The 12079-nt window shown below is 39.8% G+C and overlaps 2 protein-coding genes across 2 annotated transcripts in view; one reads left to right on the top strand and one right to left on the bottom strand.

Moving 5' to 3' along the window:
* Positions 1–12079, top strand: part of cenpp (centromere protein P) — a 131523-nt gene that overhangs the window by 16925 nt on the left and 102519 nt on the right. The window lies entirely within an intron of this gene.
* ogna (osteoglycin, paralog a) lies at positions 833–11124 on the bottom strand. The gene is made up of 6 exons (XM_033625810.2): positions 10824–11124; positions 7326–7389; positions 5879–6043; positions 4519–4721; positions 3631–3723; positions 833–3443 (listed from the first exon to the last, which is right to left on the bottom strand). The coding sequence occupies exons 1-6, from the start codon at positions 10977–10979 to the stop codon at positions 3273–3275; spliced, it is 852 nt and encodes a 283-aa protein (XP_033481701.1). The 5' UTR covers positions 10980–11124; the 3' UTR covers positions 833–3272.

The following is a 12079-nucleotide window of genomic DNA, read 5'->3' on the forward strand; positions in this document are numbered from 1 at the left end:
CTAAACTGAAAACATGACCTCCTTGGTGGAGGTAATGACCTCAAACTGTCTTTATGCACCTCTGCCATTTTCAGTGTCATGTAATGTACTTTTAGTAGAAAACTTAAGTACTCTGGGGTGTCATGAACATTTCAACCTGTAATGGCCACCTCCAGGGCTTGGCATATAACACATGGATGTTTAAGTTGTATGCTGACTTGAGTTTTTATACTTTGACGAAAAGACTATCTCTTATTAGATGTTTGACACTTGAGTTGAACGTATACCGGTAGTTTTGCTTAAAGGAATTATGGAGGCACTATGGTGGGTACATTTGTAGGCTCCATTGCTACCCAGTACAGTAGTTCATGAGCATTTCCTCAAAAATGTAAATAACACATTAGGGTTTGGGAGATGCCAAGTACATTGCTCTGTTTGGGCTGCTTATGCTTTTTCCTACAAGTGTCAGATGTTGGCATAGACTGTTCACAGTAAAGACAACATTAAAGAAGATGAGGAGAGACTCTTTTCAGAAACAGATATCAAACAAAGACATTTCCTCTGCAGACCCTCTGCTAACTACAGTCACCGTTGTTGATCTCAGCATGAATGAAAGAATATAAACACAGTTACTATGGAGAATATACTTATTGCACAATACAGGTGAAATTTAAAGCTTAACTCTAATCAAAACTTCTGCATCTACAAAGGGACCGGCATAACTACCACTAAAACCTCCTGTGTTGATTGGAGTACGATTCCATTTTTTTCTGGCTGTACCTGTACTTTAGGCTAAACATTTGAAACACTTTTTCTTACACATAAAGCAGACTCAAAAATAATTCCAAACTCATTTTAATTTACAAAGTTTGACTTTATTAAAACATCTTAAAAACATTGCCATGTCACATACCCATCTTCCTGTACATCACTGTCTTATTCACATCAGTAATAATTTCTCTTTATTACTGGAAGGGAAGAGTTAGAGACACAAGCAAGACATTTTAAAAGCAGACAAAATAAAAAAGGAGTAACTTTCACATTACTATAGTTCATAGATACATTGTTCCCCAGCTCACTCCAACTGGAGTCTATAAATTAAAAAACAAAGTGAAGCCGAGTCACAAAATGCTTAAGAAAGCCTGCAGTTGGACAAGTCTACATGGCCATTGCCTTTTATAGAGAGGACGTTTTAATGGAATAATTAAAAGTGAAATTAATTCACACAATAGCAGAGCAAAACGCAGTCGTTTTCTGAGAGAACACTCATGAGAAAAGTATTAACAGACTATTCCTGCTGGCATACCAAGACAATCTAATGTGAATCAGCTGTCTGAGTCAGCTAGAATCAATAGTCTGACAAGAAAATCTCAAAGCAACATACAATGAATGTCAAATGCTCACAGGCTGTTTTATTTTAAGTGCCATTTCAGAAACTTTTCATTGCCATGTGACAATGTTCATTTGGAGAAAATAACACTTTAAATCATCATGCAGGCATCAAGTATTCCTCTTGTATGACTAAAATGACTTCAATCTTGTTTGGAAGACACTGTAGCATCTTCCCTCCTTCTGTCATCACAACTCTTTAAAATATTAACTGCAAAAATACTTGGTTTGTGGTTTACAAAGAACATCTAAGGTTGTGTTTTGTAAACTACAGTAACATTTTCATTCAGTGGTGACGGTATGTCAGACAGGACTTATATTTTCAAAATGGACTTTTTTAATATTATGTGTTAGCCTCAAAGCCAGCCTACATTGTTTTTAGTCTGGAAGTTTTAAAATGAAGCATGCAACAACATTAATACACATAGTTAAAAACTGCTCTTCATGTCATGTGTTCTTGCAATGATGTCTGACCAGATTAAATTCCTGATGATCCACAATGAGCAAGGTGAAAACTGTGATCCGGCTTTGTAAGGCTAAAAAATGTGTCGTTCTATAAAAGCACTTGTTGGACAGTTTACTTGCAGTTGTTGTTTTTGTTGTTAAATTTAATGTAAAACCGTGAAATGAGATGTTTTACACAAGTACAAGTTACTTGTTTAGGTCAGCAAAAGTGGCAAAGTTATATAACAGGTTGCAGTAATATCCTGACTTCATTTTTTTTCTTTAGTACTTACAGTTGCATAAAGTAAAAAATAACTTCTATTTTAGATTCTGTTTCACAAAAGTGTGAAAACATTGGCCTGTTGTGTTTCGAACTAATAAGTACAGGTAGTTATAAGCAAGCCTGTTGGCTTGTGGCTGCATATGTGTTTAAAGTCACAAGCAGTGTGTGTCGTTTCATTCATGTAGGTAGTACAGCGTCAGGTCAAAATGAAACAATAAATTGGACTGATGTTGTAAAGATGTTGGTGCTTCTCCACTCATTTACAGGATTACATCAGTTCTGCTGCCATTACGTCACCTGTAGAAAGGACAGTCAGAGGGCAGTTTGCCTGCTGAACAGGTGGTCTGAATCTGTGTATCTGGCTATCTGACAATAACAGTCTCATCGTCAAGGCTTAAGTGCGCTTCAGTGTTTGTCCAGTTTATTAACATCTGAAGCCCTTTTTTTGATAGTGGAATCAAAAGCTGTGTTGGACAATTTTTGTTGTCTGAAACAGACAATCTGACAAACACATCCACTTTATGCATTGATTGGCCAGGTGTGTTGAGGTGTAAGGTAGGCTGGATCTAGACTTCTTTCTCAAGGTCTTTTATGACTTTGGTCTTGTTAAACATCATAAATGCTTTTGAAGAGAGATTGTCTGGAAGTGTGGGCCGTTACACACATTTGTAGGATTCAACATGTCAAGACTTCAATGTGATTCAAGAAACAAAGTTGTTGGAGAAGGATCAGAGAGGCAGTGTGATGTAGCCTGCCTTTCACTGAGGATAGTTTTAACTAGTAGAAGTGTCTTTTTTAGACGTGTTCAGACTAACTAGTTTGTTTGAAGCATAGTGAGGCCTTCACAACTTTTGGGTTGTTTTGCACCAATTCATTTGACTGTGACTGTCAACATCTCTAGTGTACATCATCCTGCAGATGTTTAAATGCCTGAAAAAGGCCAGAGTAGAGAAGATCCTTGAATTCTACACCTTTTAATCCAGTGAATGGTTTCATTTCGACCTGACAGTGTCACATGCTGTTTGTAGGTTTGCTGAAGTAAAAAACATTGACACCTTTATCCCCACCATGGGACCAGCACCCCAAATTCCAGAACGTCACGGTATCCCCCCAGCACTCTGTTGTGGGAAAACTGCTCCATCAGCAACAAAGGGGCTACAGTAAAGTTTCTGCCTCCTCAGCGGTACCGTCCGACAGGCAATACCTTCATACAGACAAAACTGTCGGGGTACTTCGACAGCACCACGGGGTTGCCGTCCATACGGACCTCACTGAGGCTTGGTCGTAGGTAGTAGGTGTCATTGCCCCTGCAGAAGGTGTTTACGTTGACCTCAGTTATGTTGTTGTTCTGAAGAAAATGGAGTGAATAAAATGTTAGCTGGTTGAGTCGAAAAAACCTCAGAATCAGATAGAAAGATTTGTCCTATAATACTGATTAATATTTCACTAGCACGCAAAAAAACTGTTTCAATTCAGTGTCCCTAGCTTCCGAAGTCAATATAGTTGTGTATATTTTAGCATTGAAGGATACAAACCTGTAGATGTAAGATTCGAACACTGTCTGGGATGTATGGAACAGCCTCCAACTGGTTGTCAGCCAGGTAGAGGTTGATCAGCTTGGCCATTTTCTGTTGGAGAAACAAATTCACACCATGAAGACCTCATAGATTCAGCTGAATTATTCAAGCCATCCGTGTGTGGAAACTAAAGGTTTACTTTCAAAAACATACAGCACACTTGGATACAAGAATATATATTAGCAGAAATGTAAAAATGACAGTTTGTGGTTTTAGGGGGAGTTAGGAGCTGCATCTCTTTCGTATTAATAAACGGTCAAGTAGTGACTGTATTACTTCCTGGAGTCTGAGGTTGCCAGGTTTGGTACCATCGTGCCTGTACAGAAACCAGTACCTGCTGCTGAACAGAAGTACGAGATGGATGGATATACTAAAGAGTTCCAACATGTATCTCCCCCAAAAACCACAAACTTCTTTCTCATTCTTTGGGCAAAGAAAGTAAGCATATTTCATAAACGGTTAGAAAAAACTAATGTAGGCAATAGAAAACTCTGCAGTAAGGAAATGTAGGCTCCATCCAAGCATCTCTGTATTGGTTTTCTATTGTGTTGTAAAGCAACCTAAAATGATGTTGCATAGTATCCTGTAGTACCTTGTCCTATGAATCTTTGCTCTGCACAAATATCATACACAGTACAGGATTTAGCCAGCTTGTCTTCACCTTTGGCACAACATTGCTAAGAAGAGCTCCCCTGGCTGGTTTGTGTCTCTCTGATAATAAATACTTGCTAATGATAGACAAATAGTTCTGTTCAATTTTCGAAAAATGCTTTGATTTGACCCAGTCTCCATTGTCTAGATCAGGTTGGGATGATTGAAAAAGTCTGGAGAGATGAAGATGTTTACCTTGAAAGCATTAGCTTTGACACCCTTTGTTTTGAGGAGGTTGTAGTTGGCATTGAAGGATATGAGTTTGGAAGGTAACATAGGAAGTTTGACCAGTCTGTTCTCAGCCAGAGACAGTTCCTCCAGCAGGGTCAGCTTAGCGAACGCGCCATCTTCGATCTCTGAGATCATGTTCCCCGACAGGTCAATCCTCTTCAGCGTCACTATTAATAGGTTGGAGAAAAATATGTTATTGCAGTTGTCGCTATTTTGGACATCTCGCTTTCTTTTGTTGTTGTATCACCATTTTGAACCATTTTAGGTCAACTGGTTCTCGTTCCTTCCCTGTTCAACAAAGCTATTACAGACACCTGTCAAATTGTTCCTCTGATGTTATTGTAGAACTCTGTAGACTATTGCAATCCAGCACAATGTAGTACTAAAAGACCAAGACATGGACTGGATAATCAGCTGAGGTGTTTGACCAAGACCCTGTTGAGAGGGGCACACCTAAAACTATTTTTGTATTTGAATTTGTGGATGTATGTATTCGTCCTCTTGGAGAGAGATACTTGGACCAGTATCTTTGTAATTTTGCAAATATTAACACTGGCATTTCTCTTCTGGGCTGGGGAATTATCAAGTCAGGGTTTCTCCTGTTAGCAGTGGTGCAAAGTGCTTTACCCTTGTGATGTGTATGCATTTCTGTTTTTTAAGGTCTCTCAGCCAGCTGGTGTCTTGCCAGACAAAAAAAGAACCGTAGCAAACGGGGCTAAGCATTTTATGACCCAGAACCTAACATGAAAAAACTTAAAATCAGCAACAGAAGCTGATATCTGTTGTGTATTTGTCCTGCCTAATTCTGCTGTCTTTACCCTGTTTACCGCAACATCACATCCCATTGCTATGCTGACGACACACAACAATACCTAAAAGGATACTCCAGTGATTTACTTTTGCACTTTCTTAAAGTTTTGAGACTCTGAAGAGACAGATTGAAAAAATAATGCTTAACATCTGTGCAGCAGAGGCCAAGATATCCTGACTCTTAGTTCCAAGTTTGGATCCACCTTCAAAAACACTGGATCCTACATTTTCCATGATGCCGTTCTAAAGTGTCTTTTCATTTAACCCTTCCGGCCTGGTAAACACCCACATTTTTCAAATTGTACACCTCCAGTTTGTAATGCAGGCTTACTGTTATAAACTTACAGTCTCTAAGGCCAAGCTGAAATAACCCAAAGACACATGCTGGGAAGATTTTCTGTAAATAATAAAGTGCAGTATACAATTTCAGGATAATTAATCAAAGAACAATACAGTGAATCTGACTAGTATTCACCACCACCTCTCAGTCTCTGGAGACAGTTTCCAGCCTTACCAATGTCAGCAAAGTCTTTGGTGCTGATCTTTTTGATCTTGTTGAAGCGGGCATACAGGTAGGCCGTCTCTTTAGGCAATGTGGGAACGGCGGTCATGTCTGGACTGACCTCCTCACAGTATACTGAACCAGTCAGACACACGCACAGCAGGCAGGTGGGTAGGTCTGCAATACAGAGGCACCACACAAACATCAAGCCTTCTTCAGAATAGTCTGTAGTCACAACAATGCATTTCTAACAACCAATCATTAATTCAGTTAGGGCTGCAACTAACAATTATATTTTTGATTAGTTTTGTAGGCTACAAAATGTCAGAAAATAAAATTCTATGAAGTGTTCAAATGTCTTGTTTTGTCCGATGAGCCTACAACAACTCAAAGATACTCAGTTCATTGCATAAGACCTAAGATAGGTAGGGTACAGTATGTTTTGTATTTTTGTTTGAAAATAACTTCAACAGTGAATCGATTATCAACATAGTAGTCTATTAATTTTCTGTTGATCGATTAATCATCTCATCAACTGTAATATTGCCTGTGTTTATGAAACAAGGGAGTACCAAACATTTCAGTCAAACTCACTTTTTTCCTCCTGTGTAGTTTGAGAGAATATTATGGTAGAAATTAATCAATTTGATGTAAAGCAACCATCGTGCATGCTTTTACTACTTCACATCCTCACTGGTCTAACTCTCTTTATGTGGCAGTCAGTCATCTGTAGCTCACCTACAGCTAGTTCAAAATGCAGACACGAGTCTCCTCACTGGTACTAAGAAGAAGGAATTTATCTCTCTTGTACTGGCCTCTCCTCACTGGTTACCAGTGAAATATAGTATTGATTTTAAGATTGTTTTTATTTGTTTTTAAAGGTCTGCCTTTAAGATCCCTCAGATATTTTGATTAATCAGATTAATGTTCCACATTCCCAGTTTTAATTATTTAGTTGTATTTTAACTCCCCCTGTAAATAACTTTAGTCAGCGCTTGTTTTTAAAATGTGCTCTATCGATAAATTTGACTTAACTTGATATCATTATACCAAGAATGATAATCTTACACTTTCAAGTTTGTCATAAACTTTAATTTGACCCGCTTTTCATCTTATTCAGGTTCTTGTCACCTCAGAACCTAAAAGAGCAGGTAGCCATGTTGGGCATGACTTCTCCATACATTAAAAAATGTGTTCTTTGAGATAGATACTATGAAGTAGACTTTAGAGGCAACCAACCAAGTTATTGTAATTGCTGTTTGCCAACATGTGCTTCTGGGTTCAAACCCAACTCAACTTTGATTAAAATGTTCTGAGAAAACTGAAGTTTCTCTTTGTGTGTTTCCCAAACCTTCAAACCAGGAACACATTGACTCAATTGGCCAGCAGTTTAAACTTTCTATATCAATTTAAATGAGATGTTTTGTATGTACATGAGAAAAACAGGCCTTTCTCTTACCAGAGGCATCTCCTCCTGCTTCGATTGCAGTGTCATCAGGTTCATCAGCAACAGACACCACGCTCTGCAGGAGAAAGCAAGGCCTGTTCATATAGCCGCCAGCTCATTTGCTAGAGCAAAACATTAGCCCCTTTTACACTGTCTGTTCAAGGTGAGAATATTGCGTTGTTTTGCCACCTCACAATGCTGTATGTGAGGTACAATCACAGAATGGGGAGAGTGGTCTTGCCTTAGTAACAGCAACAGTAACAGCACTGAAATGGCAGAGGACGAGGTCAGCGGCCATATAACAGAGATGGTCAATGATTATTATTGGCACGTTTTGCTATTGTTATTGTATTTAAAGCACTATTGACACATGTTATATGTTGCCCTAGAGGCCAACGCTGCTGTGTCACGTGTCATGCCCATCACGTCTCGTATGCCATCTATAATCACACACTGGAGCGGAATGATGTTGCTGTTGTTTTGTTTTGTGTCAAAATGCAAAGGTGGCCTGAAGAAGGGACCTTGGTGTGGCCCTGTAGTGCAATCTGTGTGTAAAAATGACAATTGACGCTCCCAAGGTTAGGAGTTCAGTTTTGGAAATATGCTCACATGTTGCACTGTGTCAAAGTTTTTGTAGAAACAAAATGAAGATAGAAAAAATGTATTGCATTGTGCTGTTTTCAGCCACTGCTGTTAAATATAGTGGTCATGAGCAGGTTTTGGTTAGGTTTGATGTAATGATAACGTTAAAAAAAAAAAAAAATAGAATCAGTTAGAATTAAATCAAAGACACTAACAATGTGGCAGGTTTCTCTTACAGTCACAGGCATGTAGACTGGAATAAAACTGCTGTCTTATTTGGAAAATGTAATTTACACACTGATGGTGACCATGGCGACAGTAAGTCTTGTTATGAATTATTTATAAAACAGTGAGGGGATAATAAAATGTGTGATTTTTAACCACTGAAGAACAAGAACTGGAGTCTGTAAGAGACACTGTTGGGTCCAAGTGGACACTTTGACTGTAAATTTCACTGTGTTAGAAATAACTGTGTTGCTGACAGCGTGTCGCTTTAAGTACACCTGAGAAGATGAAATCCAGAAAATCCAGTTTCAGTCACAGATCCACGAGTTTAAAGGGTTTATCAACGCTAAAACACTGTAAAGCAGATGTTATACTATGAGCCAGAATTTTTCAACTCTGGCAAGTTGTCATGATGACAGTCACTTTATCCTCCATTTCCATAATCTCCAGATGATGAATAGAATTACACAGTTCATGTTACAAAGTCATCTACCAGGAACATGTGCTTGGATGTATTTGATTGCCCAGTGAAGTTCATTCATTCATCTTCTAACCACTTCATCCTCTTGAGGGTCGCGGGGGGGCTGGAGCCTATCCCAGCTGACATCGGGCGAGAGACAGGGTACACCCTGGACAGGTCGCCAGACTATCGCAGGGCTAACACATAGAGACAGACAACCATTCACACTCACATTCACACCTACGGACAATTTAGAGTTATCAATTAACCTAGTCCCCAATCTGCATGTCTTTGGACTGTGGGAAGAAGCCGGAGTGCCCGGAGAGAACCCACGCTGACACGGGGAGAACATGCAAACTCCACACAGAAGGGCTCCCACGCCCGGGATCGAACCGGCAACCCTCTTGCTGTGAGGCGAGAGTGCTAACCACCACACCACCGTGCCGCCCGCCCAGTGAAGTGTGTTGGATAATACTTCTGACACAGTTCTGCCATTGGTCTGAACACAGACGCCATTCAATGCTCTCATTATCAACAATTGCACGTTGGTTACCAGACTCTATTTCTGTAGCAGTCTACAGCTGGTTACTGGCCGATCACTGACCACAGTCATAGCTGCTGCAGTGTGCACGACTAGTTACTGGTTAGCTGCGGGGTTGAGGGAATTTTTCCTTTTTAATTTTGTGGTGATGACTTTTGGATTTGCATTGACATTGTTCTTTGTAACCATACCTGATCAGTTCATCTTTCAGAAATGTCCTTGTACTTGCACTGACACATAACCAGGCGGGGTAATGCCGTTGTGCTGTCATGCAGGAACCAATGAGAATTATGTTGGAATTTTGGGCTTGTGAACAACTCCAAATCTTTCAACTGTGGCAGCCAGGTAAATTGTATCATCAATAAGCCACTTGCCACAGAAGCTCATCATTCTGAGGACTTAGTTGCATGATTGCAACCAAAAAGCATCTTTGCAAAATACAACCAGAGAGAGGGGAACTAATCTGCTACCAGTACACTAACAACTAATAAAAGTTTAAGTTTAAGTTGTAACCAATCAAAGTATCCTTGAGCAAAATAAAAACCCCAATCCTTGTTTCTGAACGAACTGACTGGACTGCAGACCAATCAAAGGGATGAAAACAGAACTTTTCCACATTGTGGATTAAAAAGTTAGCCTGAGTGAATCTTGTGGTTAATTGTAGAAGCAGAAGAGGCTATGAAGTCTGTCTCTGAAGGACCTGGCACTGACAGACTGTTGAATGAAAAACAGCTGGTCCCAAATGAAGTTTTTACTCATTAAAAACTCAAGTTAAGTTTCACAGCCTCATTCACTCACACTTATTTCTGTCCGTCTCATTCTCTGGATTGTTTGTGGGTTTTTCCACTTCCTGCAAGTGTTTCCCGAAGGATCAACCAGACCAGACTCTGGTTTTGGTTTGTCCAAATATTTCTTGAAGAGGTTAGTGTGGTTAGTCAATGGTTAGTGTGGTCACTTCAGGGTTCTGTTTGTCTGGTGGGAGAAAAAGTTAGACACAGCCACAAGGTGTGTGAGTGTGTGTGTGTGTGTGTGTGTGTGTGTGTGTGTGTGTGTGTTTGTGTTGAAACTGTGAGCTGAATGAATTATTACCTCTTAGAGGAGGGCGGTGAAGTCAAGTGCTGACAGTTTTTGGCGTTTGCCAGTGGGAGAAGACAAATTAACTGACTAAACCATGAAGTGGATTATTAGCTCTTAGAATAATGTGGCTCGGTCATGATTTTGCATATTTCCAAATATTGAGCATGACAAAATTGTCCTTGGGGATAGTAAAGACTTATTTTATATCTTATTCCTCATCTTTTTTACCTGTTTTATTTTTCTTATCTTTCCTTAATAAGAAATTTCTATTATCTAAGTGTTAAGGGTGTCTTTCTGCTCATATTTACTGTAAGGAGAGCAGAGCCTTTGTTTTTAATTAAAGTCTATGCACAAGATTGCATATTATTATTTTTCTTTATAAATGCAACTTCACCACCTGAATAAATCACCTTGAATCACTATGTAACAGTGACAACTACAAGCGTAAGGAATGTCTTCTGAAGTAGTGCAACATGTGAACGGCAAAAACTTTATTGCTGCCTCAGGACTATTTAAGAAAAAAAATGTGTTTTGCAAATTTAAATCAAATGTTTGTCTCAAAGCATGTTTGCAATAAAAGCATGTGCCTTGCAGAAAAGCATGCTGTAAATAATAATGTACTTACCCTAGCCCTCCTTGATTTCAAATGGTCATTGAAGTATCCGTTCAGCTCCCTGTCAGGTAGAGATCCCGGTATCAGCTGTGAATCATGATCAGACCTCCTGGACGAGGCTGCCACCAGCCACGGCACCAGCATACAGGTGAATAAGAGAGCCTTCATGCTGTCCAAAGCAGTGTGACGCCAACACACCAGCTCGCCTTAAAGCCTGAGTTTGGGTCAGCAGCTGCTCTATGCTACAAGCCCCTGTTGGGATGTGTCAAATGACTGTATTTAAAGGCTGAACCAGTAGCTTTCAGCAGACTCTTAAAGCAGAGTTTATAGAGCAGAGCACTTAACCCTTCCCTGACCACCCACCATCCATCTGCTGTGTGAGAGAGAGAGAGAGGCAGAGACAGGATGTACAGAAAGAAGCAGACACACCAAATAGAGGCACATATGGAAAAAGACAAAGAGTCAAAGAGAGAATATAGTGTCCTTTTTTCTGTCCCCTCAATGTGTACAGGAAAAAATGCAAAAACTGCAGAGACAGCAGAAAAATTGAAAGTTGACAACCACAGTGTGAGTGTGTTTTGTCGGGAGGAATGTCTGTGGTCTCCGCCTGGCCACTCAGTAATGACTCGTAATAACCAACCTATCTTTCATTAGGCTGGATGAGTGTTTTTTTTCTTCTGGACTGGCTCTGTTTTTCTCTCAGCCGATGATCAGACAAACACATTTAGCAGCCGTTAGACAGACACTGATTATAGGCTAGATTTTATATGATTACTTTGGACTGACCATCAGTCGAAGCTGCTTCGCTTGCTGGATGACTCCTCTCAGAGTTAACGAGGTTTCAGGTTATAGTTTATGTTACTCAGTTGAGCAGAGTATCAGTACTCGAAACCTTTAACGTATTGACTGTAATAGCCAAGTACCAAGTTGTATTGAAACTTCTCCAGTCGAACGATACCTGCATTCAAACCTTTTTGTACCTAGCTCTAGAAAAAAATGATTATTTGTATGTTTTTTCTCACAGCCAATCACAGCAAGATTTCTTCAGTTTAATGTGACATGTGATTGGCCCACTACCCCAGCAGCTACAACCCACACAGTCTGATGAGGTGTAGTCAAGCGCTTACAGTCACATGATGGGTATCAAATGAAGTCCTCAACTGGTATTACCATCACTTTCAGCTACTGGTTTTGGTTCAGATATCGTGATTTTTTTTTTACGACACCCAGCCCTATTACCCACTGCTTCCACTTCCTTTTACATTATC

The sequence above is a fragment of the Epinephelus lanceolatus genome, chromosome 1 (assembly GCF_041903045.1).
Source record: "Epinephelus lanceolatus isolate andai-2023 chromosome 1, ASM4190304v1, whole genome shotgun sequence".
Taxonomy (NCBI): Eukaryota; Metazoa; Chordata; class Actinopteri; order Perciformes; family Serranidae; genus Epinephelus; species Epinephelus lanceolatus.

Excerpts from the sequence above, each read along its gene's own strand:
- ogna (XM_033625810.2), bottom strand. The coding sequence starts at position 10,979 with ATGAAGGCTCTCTTATTCACCTGTATGCTGGTGCCGTGGCTGGTGGCA. Across the intron at positions 7,390-10,823 it reads TGAAATCAAGGAGGGCTAGG|AGCGTGGTGTCTGTTGCTGA; the intron begins GTAAGTACATTA and ends TTTCTCCTGCAG. Across the intron at positions 3,724-4,518 it reads TCAAAGCTAATGCTTTCAAG|AAAATGGCCAAGCTGATCAA; the intron begins GTAAACATCTTC and ends TTTCTCCAACAG.